The sequence below is a fragment of the Tympanuchus pallidicinctus genome, unplaced genomic scaffold, assembly GCF_026119805.1.
Source record: "Tympanuchus pallidicinctus isolate F22 unplaced genomic scaffold, pur_lepc_1.0 scaffold7, whole genome shotgun sequence".
In the NCBI taxonomy this organism is placed as follows: domain Eukaryota; kingdom Metazoa; phylum Chordata; class Aves; order Galliformes; family Phasianidae; genus Tympanuchus; species Tympanuchus pallidicinctus.
Genome location: NW_026294791.1, coordinates 21,401,224 through 21,422,468, shown reverse-complemented (window position 1 = coordinate 21,422,468; position 21,245 = coordinate 21,401,224). Strand labels below are relative to the sequence as shown.

At 34.2% G+C, this 21,245-nt stretch overlaps 1 protein-coding gene across 8 annotated transcripts in view; it reads right to left on the bottom strand.

The window, feature by feature from the left end:
* KCNT2 (potassium sodium-activated channel subfamily T member 2) overlaps window positions 1–21,245 on the bottom strand; it is a 143,480-nt gene that overhangs the window by 105,625 nt on the left and 16,610 nt on the right. For 7 of the 8 annotated variants that reach the window (XR_008202461.1, XM_052667073.1, XM_052667072.1 and 4 more), the window contains exons 2-6: window positions 13,340–13,419; window positions 8,455–8,554; window positions 3,770–3,826; window positions 2,859–2,907; window positions 1,081–1,140 (exon numbers count right to left, since the gene is read on the bottom strand). Coding sequence is in view for 7 of the 8 variants with exons in the window: in XM_052667073.1 (XP_052523033.1) it covers window positions 1,081–1,140; window positions 2,859–2,907; window positions 3,770–3,826; window positions 8,455–8,554; window positions 13,340–13,419 (346 nt within the window). In the remaining variant the exon portion in view is untranslated. Of the gene's footprint in view, window positions 1–1,080; window positions 1,146–2,855; window positions 2,908–3,769; window positions 3,827–8,454; window positions 8,555–13,339; window positions 13,420–21,245 lie in introns of those variants that run through there. The other variant, XM_052667071.1, reaches the window with a different exon arrangement.

The following is a 21,245-nucleotide window of genomic DNA, read 5'->3' as shown; positions in this document are numbered from 1 at the left end:
TGTAGTATAAGAATTGTAGAGATAAATGTGCAAAGCACGTGCCCTACTCAGAAAATTTTATATTGAATCAACTGTTGTGATTATCATCATGCACAGCTAACTGTCCTATGGTTCATATTGACATTTAGTATGAATAATGAGCTGCTCTGCTTGCACTTCTTATAAAAATTTCATTTCAGAATATGCAAGATCAAAATTCTCTATTTTTGTCTCAAACACTTCAATACGTTTCAGGGCCTGCTTTTTCTTGATCTTACACAAAATTAGATGTTTTCCCACGTAATTGAATGGAAGTGGTACAGGTTTCTTGATCTGCTTACCACTAGCTATGGAGTAGGAAAAATACTGGTTTTTTCCCACATCTGAGCAGTAACTGTAGTAATTAGATGTTTAGATGAAGATTATAAATTTAAGAAAGAAGGTAATTAAAATTGAGTGTCTTACAGGTATACTAACTGTATATACTGTATATCAATAGTCCATCATAGATAAGGGAACAATGCTGCCTACATAGTATTGCAGTGATTTGCCACTACAGAATCATTATATTTTCAGTTTCATCAATAAATTAATGTTTCCTGTTAAAATGACCATCTGATATAGTAACTGAAAATTAAATCCAATCTGCATTGTAAATAACATTCTTTCTCTATTTCTAATTTTTCCCTTTTATATCTGGATGCCATTGTAGCTACAGGCAGGGATTTTTGTCTTCTATGTAATTGTCTTCATAATTGGTGAGAGTTAGACATACTTGAATAATCTGTAATATTTTGTATGATAACAAGCCCCGTAAAGAGAAAATTGTGAGAATAAAGAGAAAAGAGAAATTGTGAGACTGTAAGCCAAATTTTTATTGTTGGAACAATAAAATGAAAATAATCCACTGTTAAAATGTGTACTAATAGCAAGGAATCATAAGGAATATTTCAGAAAACTGGCACTTTCTTAGCATCTGTCTTGTTAGGGGCTGCATCCCAGAAGAGGCATGTCAGAGATGCTGTACTGAGTGAAAAAAGCAGCATATGCTACAGCTTTGGATACAGTGGAGATAGGAATCAGGCAACTGAAAGAACTTACCTTGTAGCTAAGATAACTCAGCAATAGTGTTTCAAAGAGACTTATTAAAGCCACTGAAACCTTAAGTGAAGAGAAAAAAAACAATTTACATTAATACCATTTTCTAAAGAATATGATATAAAAGATCATATTGAAAAGGAAATGCTATGATTTTCCCTGCATCTTCTGAATTCATCTCAGCTAACAGCATTTAGCATGAAACTTAAATAGTATTGTTTTTCTGACTAAAGTGTAGCCTGTGACTTGAGTCCCATAGGTCTTTTCCAGACACAACGTTCCAGAGAGCCTGCAGTGTGGCATTTCCATGGCTTTTAGGTATTCCAGCAGTCAGCCAGACTGTTGCTCAAGTTTCAGTTGTCTGTTCATGAAAACTATCAAGATCCTTTCAAAAGACAGAGATAGGAAGCAGCAGAAACAAATAACAGAAGCTAGACAATTCTTTACTTCTCTGTAAAGATGTAAAAAATGTGTAGAAAAACATTTTTCTAACTGTGTATAATCGAGAAATTTTAAAACACATTAATCATTATTATTTTAATTTTTGAATTCAACTGATTTTACCATGTCAACTTTCACTTTAATTATATATAGTACATTATATAATATAAAATATTTAAATAGTCAAATATCAAAATTGTAAAAATTTTACTTAAAACTATAAATTGTACTAAATAACCACAAAAATTACTTTAATACTTTGCACAACAAATATTTGGATTTTAATGGATGTTACAGGGAAAATCTATCAAGAATATGTACAATAGCAACTGGATCTGAAATAAAATAAGTTGCTGGAATTTTAATTTTGAATTAATGCTCACTACTAAGAATCTAATGCTCACTAATTCAGAAGAGTGCACCATTTGCAAATATAATATCCTTACCTAAAATTAAAACTAATGCTACAAAGCAGAAAATTGTTTAAGTATGCCACCAAAATATAATGCCAGTTTTCCAAATAAGTAGCAAAGCTTTATATGAAATTACATTGTACCTGAAATAAAAAGAAGTATCTTTTTTCAAGTATCGTATATATCCTACTGTGAATGCATTTCTATATATGTATATGTATACAAAGCCACATGTATAAATTCCTATGTTTATTAAATCCAAATATTAGAATAAGTTTCTAATCATAACTTAATATGGATAAAGATGTGGAGCAACGCTGAAATCATTCTTCCCCTTCCTCAGTTACCAACACAGTAATCCTATGAGCACTTTGCATTCCTTACAAAGAAAGGCCAATTGCACCTGACCTTCTGCATTAGGTTTTAATATCACTTGACTGTAGTGCTGTCCATGAAAAAAATGCCCACACTAAGGTGAGCATTTCTAAGGGCTAATGGGATGTGTTTTATAATACACACTTCTAAACATCCGGCCTTCTATATTATGAAGTAATCTTAGCTTTTTAATGGATTTGACATGAAAGTAAAGGAAGTACATGATAAAAAAAAAATACTAGTCATAAGAAATCATGAAATTTAAACTCTTCGCTGTAGAAAATATTAGACTACTCAACAGAGCTTGATAATTCTACAAGTAAAAACTGTTCAAATTCCACAATATTTTGCTACAAACTTTCATACTTTATAAATATATGATAAAGGCATACAATTTAAACTAGGTAGCTGAGATCAGCTTATCTTTCCTTTATGGTTTTGTTGTGTTTGTTAATCAAGTAGATTTCTTTAATTTTTCCATATATCATTTAATATCACCAAAATGCTGTAAATCAATATTGCAGGTAGTAAAATTGGCCATTTACTTATTACCTGTAATCCCCATAAAGGCAAACTTCGATTCACCCAAATAATAGGAGACCTGTTCATTGCAACACAAGAACAAACATGGAATTTAAATAAATCAAAAGAAAAATAGAAAAAAGAATTGTACATATCAATGGAAATTACAGCAGTCTTATATTAAAAAAAATAATAAGTAGTAAAGATTTAAAATCAGTAGATATCTACGGAGTATTAGCAATTTTTCTTTCTGTTATAGAGTCAATCACTAAATTCACATGGGAGTAATCCAGTACCTCGTGACACCAAAATGTTTTATTGGCTTCAGTGGCTGCTAGATCATCCCCCATGATTCTAGGAAGACTAAAGCAGTTTGAGATTTTGATTCTAGAGATGCAGAGGAGCCATTATTTGTAGCAGGAAAGAGAAACTTGACCATTCTTTTGTTTAATTTTTTTTTTTTTTTTCCTGTGTAATGATTTAAATGGTATCTATATAATAAGAACTACATATTTTGGAAAAATACCATGTTGTTTTAATATTTACTAAACCCAATGATACTTGATAGAGTGCTGCTAGAATCTGGTACTCTCAGTGGCACAGTAAATTACTGTTATTTACTGCTAGTCATAATTTTTTTCTAAATAATAAGGGTGTCTATTTTTTTTATTTCAGCAAGATATATAGACATTATGGGAATTCAGAGTTTACAACAGCATGCAATCTAGCAAGTCTGTTACATAATCAAGAGGAATAATTAGAATTTTAAAGGCGGTTTTGAATATCAATGAAGTTGAAAGTAACTGATGGGTTTTATAGAAATGTCACCATGATATATTAAAATATCACCATTCCAGACAAAGTTGATTTGTCTTCCTGTCCCAGCCTCCCTCACACAATTATGTGGATTTTTTGTTTGCTTTTTTAAATGAGGAACTCACCAATCAATTGTTCCGGGTGTGTAATTTTGATTGTAACAATCCCGGTTTAATTCCTTGCTGATAGTTGTCATCACATCAGTGCAAAGTCCATTTTCATTAGCAAATGCACATGGGAACACAATCATAAAAACATACAGGGGAAAGGCATATTAGTTACACTATTAACTGTAAAATTTTATAAAATTCATGCAATAGTTTGAAACACTAGATGATGAATATAAACATTTTTAAAAGTAAAATAGTTTTTTGAATGTAGTTCTGGATGTGTTCTGTATCCATAGAAAAATACTGTAAAGCACTTCAGGTTACATTTTTTAAGATTTATTTTCAAACATGGTCTGATTTGAAAAAAAAATAACTCAAAGTATACTTTGAAAAGCTGAACCAATAACAGTATATATTGAAGATCTAGAGATACTACAAGCCATATCACAAAGCTAAGTTGGGCTTAGCTTTGATACTTGGGCCATATCACAAAACTAAGTAGAAAGACCAAATATACTTGTCATACTCTCAACAGCAAAGACTGCATCACGCTACACTTTGTCTTCTCTTGTGAGGATGTAAGCTGGGTTGCAAAACTAATTAGTGTAAGAAACTGGTGACCTTGATATAAAAAAAAAATAGAGCTGTTCTGTGCATGTGATGTTATTTTACCTTGAATTCCTGGTACAAATCCTCCTTTCAAATAGTCATGCAAAGATGTGGAAATTTTTGTGTAAATTTCCTTGTTTGTCCCTGGCACCTTTTCTATGAGTGAAGTGGGACTTCCTACACAATTTTGTGCCCACAGTTCTTCCCAGAAATGATTTTGGTCCTCTGTTAATTAACTTGGACTTCAAAGAATTCTTGCTTCTGATATTGAGATCCAGGAGATTCATGTAAGGACATCTGTATAGCACAGCAGTAGGTAAACTGGCAGGTCAGCCAAAAAAGAAAGGGAATCTAATAGCTGCATTCTTACAGGTTATGAATAAGACAAATGCTAAATGGTATGCATTAATAAGGACGTTTTATATCTTAAGCTTTGCTGGGTACATCTGGTTTGCCTGAAGGAATAAATGAAAAATACTGACTTGTGCTAAAAGAGAGGAAATAATTCTGTAGTGGGAGTCTATGGTGAAAAGCATTCCTCTCCAAACTGTAATTTTAAGATCAACCACATGATAGTGCTTTATACGATCACTATGATAGTGCATGGAGTAGTTTCACTCATTAGGCTGTGGCATTTTTTTCACAACATTATTTTTTTCACAACGCAGCACTTGTAAGGTTGCTTTATGGCAGTGGTTTGGTATGAAGCCCTTGGGATGTGTATGTGCAAAACTATTGACAAAATGAGGTACTATTTGGGTACAGGACTTGTTTTTCTGGGAAGACAAACAGACTTTAAAGTCTGGTTCTTCATGACCACATAGAAAACAATTACATGAAACTTTTCAGCCAGGCAAACTTTATACAGTAATAGAACTGTCTAGTCTATTAATGTCCCATAGCTCAATACAATGGAGTGCTGTACAAAAAACAAACTCTTAACCAGTGAATTATTAAATGTTTAGAAGGAACAAGGAACAAACATATCAGGAAAGGACTGCAGAATTAAGCAGTCTGCAAAATACAAAAAGATCTCTGCATATGAATACAAAACTATTGAAATACTCTTGCCAGTAGCAGAAGTGCTGCTGTTCTAATCAATTCCACATACTCAGTTATACCATTTCTGTCAAATACACTCATTGGAGCTCCCTACAGTTCTTAGAAGCTCTTAGAAGAAGATGATATAAACAGTTTCTTCATGTCTGAAGCTCATTAGCCACAAAAAACATCTGAACTATGGGTTTCTTTTCCACAAGAAAATTGCATTACATTAAATTGGATTCATGAAGTCCAATTATACTTTGTTATGCAATCCTGCTTCAAACTTCAATACCAAGTGCATTATTTATTCAAAACCAGAAAGAATATCATTGTTTCAATTTTTGCAATATGCTTGGATTTGAGATTTATTTTTTTAAGTTGTATTTATGGAAAACTGTATGCAAATTAATACAGCTGCTCTGTACTGTTACAGGGCATATTATAAGGGTATGCAGGGTATATAAAATATTATTCCCTTCTCAGTGCCTTAATGTTCAAACATCTCCCTCATTTCATATTACATGTCTTTTCAAATCCTGAAATGTTACTGCTACTCACTGTGGAGTGACAAACAACATCAGCTTTAGAATCCTGTATAGTGATTTTATAAAAATTCTATTTTTTTTTCCTAGTCAAACTATTAAAAGCAGCAACTTGAATAATACCGTGAGACTACTCTCTAAAGATCAGATCAATTTTTATCTGTTACTACATCTTACAATATCACATTGATAACACATTCTGAAATAACATACTGGGAGAGGACAATTGACTACATTGTTCAATTAGACACAAAAAAATCAGCAGGACCTTATCCAGGTCACATATTGGCTGTTGAGACTTAGTGCCACAGGAAGCCACTGCAATCTTTACAATTTTTCAATGGCATGGTCCCTATTTGATTGCTGTGATCTATTGAAAACATTAAAACACAGTTTTGGCAAACTCATTTTCAGTGAAACAGTTTAGGGGGTGTACATATGTGCATACATGTGAGACAGGCAACTGTGCCCACCAGCTACAGACAAGCAGGAGTTTTTCTCATTGAACTACTCAAATGTCCTGTACTTCTCTTTTTCATATAAAGACAGCATTCTTCATGTAAAATTCATACTCTTTACACAGTAGGGTCCAGTCACACTATCAGTAAGTCATTTAAGGGCACTTTAGTGTTAATGATAGGAAGATGCTGTTCACCTCAGCAGCTTAACATTTGTTTTGTGATTGAAAAGATGGCCAGAACTGAATTAAGATATATTTTGGCCTATACAGAATATAACTATTATTAGGAAGCATTAGTGTTTTCTGCTTTTCAGATTCACAGAGGAAACAATAATTAGTTTTAAATACTTCTTTATTTATCCTAACTCACTATAAAATGCTTGGGAAAAGTTGATGCAAAAGTACTGATATTTTTTGAATGGAACATTGAGTTTCAGCAAAATTAACATTTATCTTCTTAATATGATAAGAGAAGTAAAAGGATGCATATTTTAAGCGCTTTAGCTTTGTGATATGAAGACTAATTTGAGAAGAAACTAACCTCAAGGAGGAGAAAAGAACAGGGTTGTCTGGAAAGCTGAAGAAGGCTGTGTGTTAAGAAAATTTCAAGTTCCTGACTTGCTGTGGTGCAGTGTCTAAATTTCAGAGATAATTTTTTCTTTATCAGTGCTCTGGTTTTGAAGACTGCTACTTGTTTCCACTCTACACACTCCCTCTCCTTGAAGAGACATTTAGAGATACACGCGGAGTCAAAAAATAACGTTTTTTGCAGTTCTTGCGTTTCAAGGGAATTTTTTTTCTGTTCTTTTTTCAGATGTTCTGATTTCTTACAAAAAGTTTTGACAAAAGATTCTCAAATGAATTTTCTGTACTTCCTATTCACACATCCCACTCTCGTGTACTGTTGAGGAAAGTCTATTTTCTTTAACTCACTTTTCTTTGGAGTTGATTCTTGAAATCCTATGCATTAGCTTTTCTAGAGCATTATCCTATATAGTTTTAATGAATTTCAATCAATCTTCAAATTAGAATTCATACTTAGTCCTTTGCCTAACATTGTGTGAAGAGTGCTAGTTCTGACACCTTGAGCTTTTGAGTATTTGTAGCCATGCTTTGTTTCATTCAGTATTTAAGGCTGACAGAAGCAAATCAAGGGAATGCAAGTAAGTTAATTGAAAATGGTGTTCATTATCACTCAGGATTGATAATATTCAGTATTTCCATGATATATATGCAATCAGAGCAAAAGATTGCATAAATTATAAACAATACATCAGAAAAAAGCTGAGTATCCAGTGGCCTATTTGGAATCTACTGCCAGCTGTAGGTATTTAAAAAATTGTGCATTGAAATGATGGAACATCATGGGTACATAATGTACTTTTATGAGTACATAATGTACTTTTGGTCTCCCCCTTCTCTTAAGTGTTTAGAGAATTAAGAGGGCTAGAAAGTTATCATCAGCATCATCTGTGTGAAAGCTCAGTTTCACGTATTTGTCTAATTGTGTCCAGGATCTAGAATCTTAAGTAAAACAGCTAATATTTCAATATTTGTGCCATAGTTAAGTCAGAACTATATACAATACTCTTCTTATTTCCAAATTATATTGAAAGGACTTTGCATTTAGGTGTCTGAGAACTACTGCATAGCAACACAAATTTTCTCTGGCAGGAGAGTTAAATTTCTAATAAATTAGTACTGATTAGTAGATGTTCTGCCAGCTGAGGCATCAGAAAAGAAAGAAAAAAGAAAAAAAATAAAGCTGCTACCTAGAGCTATTTCATTTACAAGAGTACAAGAAGAACAGTGATCCTTAACAGCTCTGAACCATCCCAGCTGATGTGGAAGCTAATTCTGCATAGCTCCTATCCTACATTTTATAACCACAAAATATAGAATCCTTGTTTGGTAGATTTATTCTCTGGGAAGACAGTCATAGTTCCCACCAAAATATTGTTCCTTATTCATTTCTTCATAAAATTAATTTATTTTATATATGTTTAACAATGTTTTGAGAGAACAAGTAACAAAACAAATATTACCATCCATGTCCTTGTGTAGGGTCATCCAGAAGCACACGAATTATGTATAAGAAACAGCTTAATAGCTTAAGTGAAAAATTGAATAACCGTATTCTCAGACCTATTTTGAAAGGAACAGAAAGAAATTTAGACTGTTTACAGTTTCATTAACTTTTAAGGTAAAACTAAAAGGAACTAAAACAGCCATGATAGAACAGAGCAAAAGTCTATCCAGCCTGTACCTGACATTGCCCTTTGGCAGAAAAATATATGAATATGCCTGTCAGATGCACATAAAATACAATTTTCCAACTTCCAGAAATCTCTGGATTGAGATTTGATCCCTTTTAAAGTGGAAATCTAGACAGTTGTTTTGCTTGAAAGCTATTCTAAACCATCTCTTGTTCCTTGGATCTTTTGTAGTTTTACAAATTCCTTCTCAGAAGGGGAATCAGAATGACATACAGTATTTGAGATGCAAGATACAGTAGCATGAGGAAGACACACTTTCAACCACAGGCAGAAGATATCCAATGGCAATTATTTAAATATTAATATCTGACAGTCTTTATGTAGTAGTTTCTCATACAGAATACATTAATACTGTCCTAACATAAAATATTAAACTGTAGATATTTAATGTTGAAGTTGCATAATTAGGAATCCAAAAATCAGGATGTCTGAAAGTCATGCTGAATGCACAACTTTAACTGATTCAACAGCTTCTTCTATGGACCATATGAATACCGAAATGTTCTGTATAATAGATCTCAAATACTAAATACTATCACAGAATATTACATTATGTCTTGCAAACCATAGGTTTACTGCATAGAGAAAGGATTCCTCCAAAGGAACCCAGGTGGACAGTTGGTTCTGTCACACAGGCATTTTAGTTTGGTGCTAATGGGAGACATTGAATACTACAACAAAACTTGATTGTATTTTAATGAAGCTTTGGAGTCATTGGAGGATTAGCCTTTCAATCCTCAGTCTTGTTATTAGTTTTAAAATTAATGAGGGAAGGCAATCTTAAGCACTATTTTTTTTTCAGTCATGTGAACCAGGAGTCCAATTCTGTAGAGCTGAGAGGCCTTCTTCCAAAGCAGAACATTAATGACTAGGTCTCACATGGATCTTATTTCCTTTGCACCGAGTATATTTTATTTTTGAATTGCAAGTACGGTATCAAACCTGCTGAACTAAATATAACTGTTTCTATGATTTGGGAATGACAATCTCATCAAGCATACTCAAATTTATGTCCAAACGTCCTATGAAGCTGCAGTTATCACACAAGAACTGGGTGAACTTCTACAGCATTTCATCATCTGTAAGCTAAGGGTTAAAATCCTGTGCTTAGGTCTTGGCCAGGAGAAGTCCCACAGCTGTTAGAGTGTGTTGCTATCCTATTATTTGACCAAAAAGTTTTTTATTTTTTCAACTATGCTATAATCTTGTACATTTTTGAACTGTTGGTGAAGAAGACACAAATTCTTTGTCTATGCTAATGATTTTATGGAAGACTTCTGGAAGGCTACTGTAACAATCAAGCCATTAAAGAAAAGAGCAGATAACCGAAAAACAAAAGAAGACAACAAAAAAGCACACAGAATTCTTTTCCCTATCCATTTTGTGTTATCAAAAGTTCATCACTTGTTTCTTCTGTTCCTTAATTCTGTAAATGTTTATCTTGATGTTAAATGCCTCTTTTTTGTATTGATAATGGGCCAACTTCTCATAATTGTTTGAATTTATTGTTGTCCTAAATTCCAAAAGAAAACAGTGCTTTTATGATTTCAAAAACAAATCAGTACATAGCACTCATTCTCCTGGCTGCTGCCTTAAATCTTAACTCTCAAATCTTGGTCTTGAAAGATTGAAAACTGCTTACATATTCAATATTAAAATTCTCCATACTATAAAATTCTCTTCCATACTATAATTGAAAGTGCTTCATTCTGAATATCTCAACTGGGCTGTTTCCCATAAAATGAGGCATGGTTTTCACTCCTTATAGGCATTTGTGGAAGGCCTCTAGGCATGACAAAGAGCATATATAGTAGTCTGGGTTACATGGACAGGGCAGACAATAGGATCTGTCTATGATAGGAGTGTGGTTCGGGCATTACAGAAGTAATGTAGAACAGACTTCAGGTGTATCTTCTGCTTCAGCTTCTGGATATACCCTGACAGAGGAAGTGCATTTGGTCACTCCTGCTAGAGCTGTAATAATTCATGTAAGTAAATATTTGCAGGTCAAAATATTCTGTAGCCTCATAGTTAGGGATGTCATCTATGAGCTGGAAGAAACACATTTGTTCCACTGTTATGGAGATCTAAGATTTCACACCAGAGGAGGAGGAGGCAGTCACCAGAAGGCTGGAATTTAAAATAGTTTTTCATTTATTACTTTCTTACAAAGAAAGTATTTCATACTTCTGGTTTTCTGGTTGACTATTTTGGTCCTGTACTTTACATAAACTGCTTGGTTTAATTTCTTTTTCCTTTTTTCCATTCACAGATTGTTCAAATAGCAGAGTCATTTACACAAAATATCTCAGCTTTGATATTGATGCCTGAAACTTGTATTCAGCTATATCAATCATATGCTGTTATGAATAGTTTAATGAGATTATAATTCTACCTTGTCCCTGTAAGCGTGATGTTACATGTGTTGGCTTCTTCAAAAGAAGAAATTGGCAAGAACAGTTCCAAATCTGTTTGTTTTCTGAAGTAAAAGTAACTATATAAAACTGAGAAGGAAACATGAACATTTGAACAGGTATCTTCTATCGTTTTGCCAGCAGTTTTAAGTATGAAGTAATAGAATACCTGATCAGGTATAATGCAATTCTTTTTTTATTATTACTTTTTCTTATAACTTCTTGGTACTACCACTACAAGCATTTTCAGAGATAATTCTCCAGTCTGAAAATCTGATCTACCTCAAAGCAGGGCTGATAGGGACAACAGCTGAAAATTTTACTATCGCTTTCCATTTTTATTTCCTAATAAATCTCCAACGCTGCTGGCTTTTAGCAAAGTCATCTCAGTAGCAATTGGCTTTAGGAGTTAAATCACAATATGCTGTTAATAATTCATATCCTGATGACAGTTATCTGTTTTATACTGTCTCCAGTGAATTGAAAATTCACTTATTTTTTCCTTTGAGAGTTATTATAAGCTGTGTGTGATCTTGGCAAGTACAAGCAAGTCACAAAAATGTATTTTACTTATTTATTTGCAGCTGGCTGACACCTTTTTAAAATGTCTTTTGTGTACTGTTTTAATTTTATTATAAACTTGTTTACAGAAGGTTGAGTGGTAGCTAAGCTGAAATCAGATGTGGATGGCCTTATTTTACTAGTTCATAAAAATGTGTTCGGAACTGGAATAATGAATGAGGCAGTTGATATTTCATGCCTGTTTCTGGTCTAATTAGATTGGTATTCTATCAAAAAAAAGAAATCGTATAAATTCTGGACTAATAGCACTGGAGCATGGGATATTACTTCTCACTCTCTGATCTTCTTAACCTACTTGTGAAGTCTTGGACTCATGAAAACTTTGCAGAACATTTGTAATTTGATATAATACTGTCTGAAAATTTGAGAAAATAATTCAGTAGAATCAGTAATGACAGGAAATTGATACACAATATGTGAAGGAGGGTTTTCAGTGTTCTCATTGAAAACTAAGATCTAAAGGGCCAAATCTTTTTTCATCAGTTCCCTGATACCTAACATAATCACCAGGAGGATCAAACAACAGTTGCTTCTCACTCCTTATTTCAAATAAAATTCTATAAAATTCCTTTTCCTTAGCCTCATTTTCCTAATGGAGCAGAGATGTCCTAGAATAGTAACTTAGGACAATTCCCTTAATATAGGTAGCCAGAAGTGTTTGGCAAAGTAATGGCCATGAATTCATCGCAGCTAACTATCTTCAGGTTTCATTTTTGTGCTGCTTATGATAAATATGTCTGTTTTTAAATGTATTCTTTTCAGTTCTTCCATCAAAATATGTATTTGTAAAAAGGTTTTTGTTTTCATTTTTTATTAAGATCTATGTAGAGGAAAAAAATTCCTACCTTTATCTCAAGCAAGTATGTATCCATAACATTCCTATAATATCTGTGAGAAGAGTTTTATAATGAGTTTGGTCTCATAAAAATCTGTTTTATGGACTAGTTCACGGAACTAAAAAAACCTATTTACTGCTTACAGCTTCCCAGATTGTTTTCTTAGCCAGGAGTAATACTCTCTTCTAGTTCAGTTTGCTTTTCTTTCTTATCTCTTACTCCATTATACACTACATGAACCCTCTTGGATCAGCTTCCTGGATGTATGTAAACATACATTTCTTAGTTTCTCCACATAATTGTCTTCTGTGATGAATTTAAATGTGAACATCAATGACAATACACTGCTAAATTGGAATATAAAGTTACTATATTCATGAAGACTGAGAATTTGTTAGAAATTCTCTACCAGTTTCCTTACCAAATCACTCTTTTTTAGTTTTTGTACAAAGTTTGATGCTTAGTTAGGAGTCTTCAATAAAATTAAACAGTACTGCTAAAGCACCTAGTTTTTTGTTCTTATACTCGAACATCTTTGAGGTGTTTTGCTTTCTTAGAAGTAAGGTCAAGCAACAATCATTGATAAAGCTGACATTACCATGATGATCATGCTCATTACCATAAAACAAGAAAATCTTTTTTAATTTTAAATACTTTCTCAGTGTTGCAGAAATAATATAAAACTGACTCCTGTGGGGCAAAAAAAAAAAAAAAAAAAACTGCTGAGAAGAAAGTTAATAACTTTGCTGTTGCCATCAATGGAATTAGATTCTAACCAAATTATTACTATATTGCTTAATAGAAATTAATCCAACTGCTTACTTGATCTTTGGTTTTTGATGAAGAAGAGTTTTAGTCTCTCTTTAAATGTGTTTTCATTCATATAGAATTCAACTTGCACCCTGAAATATAAAAAGAAGATTAGAATTGAATAAGGAAGACAATAAATTATCATTTTTTCAAAATAACTTTCCCTAATCTGTTCTTTCTGTATGACCAGTGGAACATTTACTATTCAGCCAAAGGCTCACTCAGATTTCAATGACTTAACATTAAAAAAACTGGAGATAGATACATACATAATTTATCTCCTTTACATCCAGATCATTTTCATAATACCAGAACACTCTGCACTGGAAAAGTTGGAAGCCTCTATGTTTTTAAATTTTCAATGCAAGATTACTTTCATATCTGCATGCTTGTAAGGAAGATTTCATTGATGTTCAGGTTAAATCTTCCATCTCCATTTAACTATTTCTGTAAAATTGGCATTGTAATGATATTTTTTCTATCTTATTGGTGTATTTGTTAAACACTCATGTCTGAGAGTTCACCTTTAATCAAGTACTCCCACCCAAAACAAACCATTCTCTGAACTCCATTTTTTGTCACAGTAAAATACTGAGACCTGAGAGCAAAATTATATTGCCATCATCCAACGTTGTACAGAAAACAGTTCCCCTTCCTATTTATGCTACTAAAACAACAGTGACTTCCTCACTTCCTCACAATTTGCCCAGACCTCTTTCATGTCTGTCCCTCAATTCATTCTGAGCACAACTCTTGCAACAGTGGTCAAACTACAAGGGAAAAGAACAGCATTGTGGAGTACACTAATCATACAGAAAAAATTTAAGCAATTCCAGAGCTGCGCTGCTGCCTACCCTAACATAAATGCAGCATTAGCTTCACTTCCACAGAAGTCCTTCCGTCCTTCCTATCCTGCTGTGATGCCTGTGCTGTTCTGCAGCACAGCTGGAGAAATCACAGTGCAAACTGTTGCCATTCACAGTAAGTCTCCCTCCAACCCTGATGGAGTAGCAGTATTAAACGCCAGCATGCCAGGCTGGCAGCAAAGTCTTGTGGCTTTTATTTTAATTTTTTTTTCAATTGGTTGGAAACAGAAATGGTGAGGTACTGACAGGCTGACTCCTGTTCTTACCCCTGCCATCAAAATGGTTCCAAAGAATGTTTATCAATCAGGTGATAGGCGCTTTATATATAAAAATATCAACTAATTGAACTTCTTTCACCAATTTCACTTATCCAGTAACTAATCCTCACTCGCTTTACCCCAGCACAATTTCTGTTCCTTTTTGAGAAGACCGTACTTGGTTTGGGAACCACCATACTACTTCTAAAGGGACAGCATGAAAGTGAATAAGCAATTAAACTGCCACCTGTTCAAAGAGTGGTAGAAGATCTTTAAAATTCTGTGCAATGAAATGTTTGATGAAGCTAAGAGTAAATCCTATCATATACTAGCTTTCCTGCCCTACCTGGCTCTACTTTTGAGATGAGATCTTTAAACATTTTGTAATAAAGGGAAGGAATGCATCTGTGTTTCTCTTTTTAAATTAAGAGTAGCCACAAGTGCATATTTAGTAGAATTTGAGCTCATAGGGATGCCCTAGAAATTCCCACCAACCTAGAAGAAAAGCCTATCAATTAACAGCCTAATTTTAAGCTTTGATTGGGGTTAAACAGAGTAAGAGTTATGATATTCAAGACAGCAGGAGTTATTGGCATTAGCAGAAGTACAGCTTAAATTATTGGTAATGTTAAGGAAAGTTATGGAAACATGTCCAGTGGTTAATTACAAGGTGAGAAGGTTTGTGAAGGCCTGAGTTTTGCTTCAGTTCTTTTCACAGAATCACAGAACTGTAGGCATTGAAAGGGACCTATTAGGGCTATAGAGTCCTACCCCTTGATAAAGCAGGTTCCCTATAGTAGGTTGCCCTAGGAAGGCATCCAGATGGATCTTAAATATCTCTGGAGAAGGAGGCTCCACAGCCTCTCTGTGCAGCCAATTCCAGTGCTTTGTCACTCAAACAGTAAAGAAGGTGTTCCTTGTGTTTGTATGGAACATTTCCCAAGGTATTTACTGTCACTGCATTAGTGACAGTTTTAGAGAGAAACAGTTCTTGCATTTTGGCAGGTGCAACACGATAAATATATATACGTAATTTTCAAGGATATATTTCAGTAGGTAAACAAAGTGGCATAAGCATCTGAAGTGAGGGATCTTATTTAAAAGGAGTGAGTACAGTATTGGTGATCTTTTTTTACATGATTTAAACTAATCCTAGATTTTAGGTAAGAAAATTACAGTCATCACTTACAATGAAAGAACAACATGTTAACAGAAAGCTGTGAATTAATGATACTGTGGAAAGAGGATGTGGGAGCTAATCAGACTCCTATCACTGCTGCTAAGGACTGCTCTGATAGCCCTCTAGCAGCTGTCTGCTTCTGCTTCGCTGCCCTTAGCAACCAGTGCTCACAGCAGACTGGAATTCCACACTGCAGTCGTTTCCATGGCAAAATGTATTACAAATGCTGCTAACACCACTCCTATGGCTCAATTCTTCCTTCTTCCTCTGATTATTTTTGAAATTCACTAAAAACTATAGTAACCTTCTACATCTGCAGGAAATGCATTATCACACACATGATCACCATACAATTCCATCATACTCTGGCTACCAGACAGAGAGTATCTCACTTATTTAGTTGACTATTTACTAAGAATAGATGGCTGAAGGAGCCACAGGTAGTGATGAGGATAGGAAACCTTGGATACTGTGCTTTTGTTCAATATTCTCCTTTTGATTTTTAGTATTTCAGACGTTGTGGTCTTTTTTACCCCAAGTGTTTACTCTTTTCTGTCTCTTTCCTTCTATAAACTGTAACGTGGAAAATGAGAATTTCTGGAATAGAACGCACATTCTGATCCTCACTTGTGGTGTTATTATTGCCTCTTATGAAGAGGGAAAGCCTTGTAGAAGCTTTTCTGGACCCGTTACAAACTTGGTAATTAGGATGTTTCAAGTAAGTGAAATTCATTACAATGTACTACTTATATGAAACCTTGTTCTATTGCAGCAGAAACACTAGTTGGAATTTGGATCCAAGCAGTGGAAGGGTAAAAGTGTGGTTCTGGTGCTGATTGAATGAGAAACATGCAGGACAGACTGACTATCTGTGTATGTAGATGACCTGACCTATGTTTTGTTTTGTTTTGCTTTAGTTTTGTTCTGTGTTTGTACTGTTCTTCATGTTTTTCTTCTCCCTGTACCAAGGCAGTCACAGTTCAGTCCCTGGTCAAAAAGTAAGTCAAGCTGATGGATTAATACACTTATCCTTGATGATAGACAGAAATACTTAATGAATGCTGGACCTTGTATAGATAGCTAGTCGATCGTTTCAGACTTTTTCTATGTGCTAGGAATTGAATGTTCATGAAAATCTGACTAAGGGAGTTAAAGAACAGGTCAAATGCTTTACTGACTCTTGGTTCAGCTTTACTGAAAATGCACAAATACAAGTAAATGTATCTCTGGCACAAATAACTGAAATGATTTGCTTCTCTTGAAAACATAATGCTAGCTTTAGCACATGCAGGTGGTTCATTTTCTAAAGCTTCTGTTTAAAATTATATACCCTTAGTAGTGGTTTTCTATATTTGAAAATCAGAGAATAGTGATGTCAGTGGAATCTTTCAATCACATCTTAGAGTACCTAAAGTACAATTATATATTATACACTGTTAATCCAGTCAAGATGTAATTTGAATAGTACATTTTAATATAATATAGAATATAGTCACAAAAACACATCAAGGACACAAATTCTTTTCTCAAGACTGTAAATCACTGGAACCAGTTCCTTAACTATGACTGCATGTTTGTCACTGCTATTTATATATGCAACTCTAACTCCTTAGTCATGTTTTACAGTAGTTACATTATCACCTTGCATCCTCAATTTTACATTTTTTCTCTTTTGTGTTAGAAAGTAGTAAGTGTGGCAGAAATAATTCCTGCAAAAATGAAAGTATGATTGGGATTTCTCGCTATGTGCATGCTAAGAGAGGAAAATTTTAATGTTTACTGTTTCCTGATATTGGAATCAGGTTGGTCCAAGTAGAACCAAATTGAAGGAAACTATATCTATTAACTGAATCTTTTTTTATGGGAAGGGAAATTTCATGTTGTCTTTCCTGCAAGAAGAAAGTTGTATAAACAGTCCTTTTTAATTGGGATTTTCAAATCCAATATATGTGAAATTGTGTTAGATGTCAAAATTTAAAGTTTATATAATATGGTGTAGATAGCTGCTTCAAAATGAAGTCATTTCAGTGCAAAACGGATGTATTTATTTTTAATTCACTTCTAGAAAAAGTCTTGTGTATTTTAATGATGACTATCTTGGGTAGATTCCCTCCTTTAGGAAGTTTTTCAAGTTCAGACATACTCAGTACTCTGATTTGGTTAGAGCTTCACAGAGAAGTCATCCTATTAACACAATGTACTTTCCAGGCGAAAAAGCAAAAGTTAGATGGCAGACACTTCTACAACTACAGCAATCTATTCATTCAATCTGTACTCTCTGAGGATATAGAGTCATGAAGCCTGCCTGGGTAAACCACATATGTTGCATGAAGGAATTAGAAATTATTGTTCTTAGAGTATTTTCTACTTTTATATTATTGTGTTTTACTGCTAAATACCAAACTTCTGACTGCGTAACATTTCCAATGAATTGCTACCTCAGTAAGATTGTCTCCTCTCATTTTCTCCAAATAAATAAATAAATAAATAAATAAAAGTCTTAGTAAGTACACTAAGTAGTTACATTTATATCTACACTCAAGCTCTATCCTAAGCACCACCCCTGGCCATGCAGCATGTTTCAATTGTTTATAGCCTTACATCTCTTCACATTCTTGCTCCTACTTCCTTCTTTGGTCCCCTGAGATCTCTCTTCTTCTTCATGCTCAGATGACAGTTTACATCTCATTCCAATTCCTCCTCCTCTCTATTCCTCCATTCAAATTTTAAACTTCTTCCTATTTCTTCATAGATTGTCCTATACTACAGTCCCTTACAGAGTTCACCTTGTCCTGCCTTCTTTACACTAGAGAAATTCATTTTTTTTCCACCTGAAAACATGGCTTCTTTCCTTTGCTGTAATTCTCTAAATCGACTTTTGCTTTCAATACACCTTTCCTCTTTACACATTCATCACCTGGAAATGTAGTAAGAACTCTGTTTTCCCTCCTCCTAAACCTTTTCTGTTTTCCGTTGGAAACTACTTTTGGTGAAAGTGTCTCATTCTCTTATTTTTACTTTAGCTCTTTCTTTTGCAGAAGTAATTCATTCTCTCCCATAGCACTTGTCTTAGTTTCAGCTGAAACTGAGAATTGTTTGCTTCCGAGTGTCTGGTATGATACTGTTTTGATTCCAGGAGAAAAACAATGTTGATAATGCACAGATATTTATAGTTGCCTGCTAAGAAGTGTTGTACAGAACCAAGGCTGTTCGCAGTGAAGGGCCTAAGGAGCTGAGAGGGAACAGAATTAGCTTATTTAAACTGGCCAAAGAGATTTTCCATACCATATGACATGAAGCAGAAGGAGTTTGGAGGGGGGTGGAAATTCATCTCTGCCTCTCTTCCGCTGCTGGGAGGCAGTTGGGCATTGACTGGGGAGCGGTGTGTAATTGTCTGTGCATCTCGTTACATACATTCATATGTGTATATGTACATTTGTCGTAATTGTTACCCTTTCCCCTTTCTCGATCTTAGTAAGTAGTTTTATCTCAAATCACAAGTTCTAGTTTGTTTTTTTCTGATTCCCTTCTCCATCACACTGAGAATGGGAGTGAGCAAACAACTTGTGGAGCTCAGTCACCTGCTGAGTTAAACCATTTCACCACCACCACTTCTAACTCTAACCACAGACATAATAGAATGCATAGCCTTCTCTAGGTCTCCTTCTATGTCATTGTCAACAATGACATTGTGACCAGGTGTCATTAATTTAGTGTTACTTCTGGCAGTGTTTTCATTATCCATCTCCTCTTGTCATCATATTGTTTAGAAATAAATCTCAAAGTCATTCCTTTGCTGCTTAGTGTACAAAAGCTTTAGCTGTGCCATGGCTATCTCTGTACCTCATTGAAATGTTATCATTTCATAACCTTAAGAGATCTCAGTCTTTTGAGATGTCGGTCTTCCTTCTCCTCATGGATTATTTCATCAATTTTCAGCCTGCTTCCAGTGTTGCACATAGAGACAGCCCACAGATATTATAAACTTTGCAGAACTGCATAAACGCCATACAGGTCTATTGGTGATACATAGCCCCTGAAAGACACCTTTTTTTCAGGCCAATCAGAAACATAATGGCAAGCAGATAATATAATATCCATTGTATGTTCAAAATAGATGATGGCAGTGAGGGAGTTATAATATTGCTACTCCAACATTTAACATATGCTGTTATTTTACAGTAGGCTTTATTCTGATAAGTTTGGATGCAGTTTCCATGCTCTCAATTTAACACATTTTTCTTACAGAGCCAGCAGTTAAACACTATGAGGGACACTGTCATGAATATTACCTAGACAGTGAGAGAAACAGACATTCAGATAAAAAGGAGCCTTAAATTTTCCTGGTAGATGTTGTCATCTCAAAATGTAAGAATCTGAGACTGAATGCTCTCTTTAGATATGGCCACTTAACCAAATCATCTTTGTTGGTATAGCAGCTTTTTTTTTTTTTTTTCCCTTTATGGTTTTTGTTTCTGTAGTGGCCCAAGATTTAAAAGAAAGCACTGTGTTCAGATGTGTTGTTTACTAAGATTAAGTCCAAAGTGCCTTCACTTTTTAAGAAAATGCTGAACAAACATTCTTCTTAAAGTTGGTCCCTTGAAAGTGTTTAAAGTTAGCTAGTGAGCACCAGTGACATTGAAATCACAAATCACTTAAACTAATCTGTTATTGTTCTTCTTCAAGTTACCTTTTTCTTTCTTATCACTCAAAACTGCACCTTTTCTAAAGCAGCAAGTAGGACAAAGCTGAGAACTGTTAGCACATGGTATCCTCGAAGACGAGATCATTTATCTTGGCTTTATTTTTACTTAAAAAGTAGGAAATTAAGGTTTAGCTATTTGAAAATGGAGCAACAAGGAGAAGATTAAAAGAGCAGATGGATATGCGAGAAAAAAAAAGAATCCAAAAAAAGGAACAAAAACCTTGTGGGTGAATCCCAATCTGTCATTTTTAAGGAATCACATGACCAAGTGTAAAACATAACTTTAAATATGACTTAGTAATATGGTATCAGAAATCCATTGGCAGTTACCTATGTCAAGACCCAATGCTCAGTACCATCAGTGAAAAGATTCTCCCCACTTACAGTTGAGTAAAAGAACCAGATATAAAATAATCACGCTGGACTTCTCTTATTGCTTCATGTATTTCATTAATATTTTTCTCCCAACATGGAAGGCATTTTCTTGCCACTTTATTTGTACAAAATACTCTGTGCAAGTCTGGAGATCAGTGTGAGTTTCAGAAGAACATATTTATTGATTCTTCTCTAATATAAAGAGCTCTCCACAGCTCTTTATTGTTGACATCTGGCTTTCTTATTACTTCTGTGACTTTTCTGCTTTTGATATATATATTTTTATTAAGCTGCACTACATTAGATCTGCCTGCTGATTTTCCATTAAAACCGATAGCATTTCCAGAAAAAATGGACGGTATGTCAAGTCAGAAAAACAAACATTGAAGGTCTTCCTCTAAATGAAATGTTGAGATTCAGTAAGTTAACCTACTTCTTTATATAAGGCATGGTATGCTATACAGAAGTGTTAGCTGTACTCCCCAAAAGGAAATATAACATTATGGGAAAAAATTGTCTTAAACTACCTACAGTG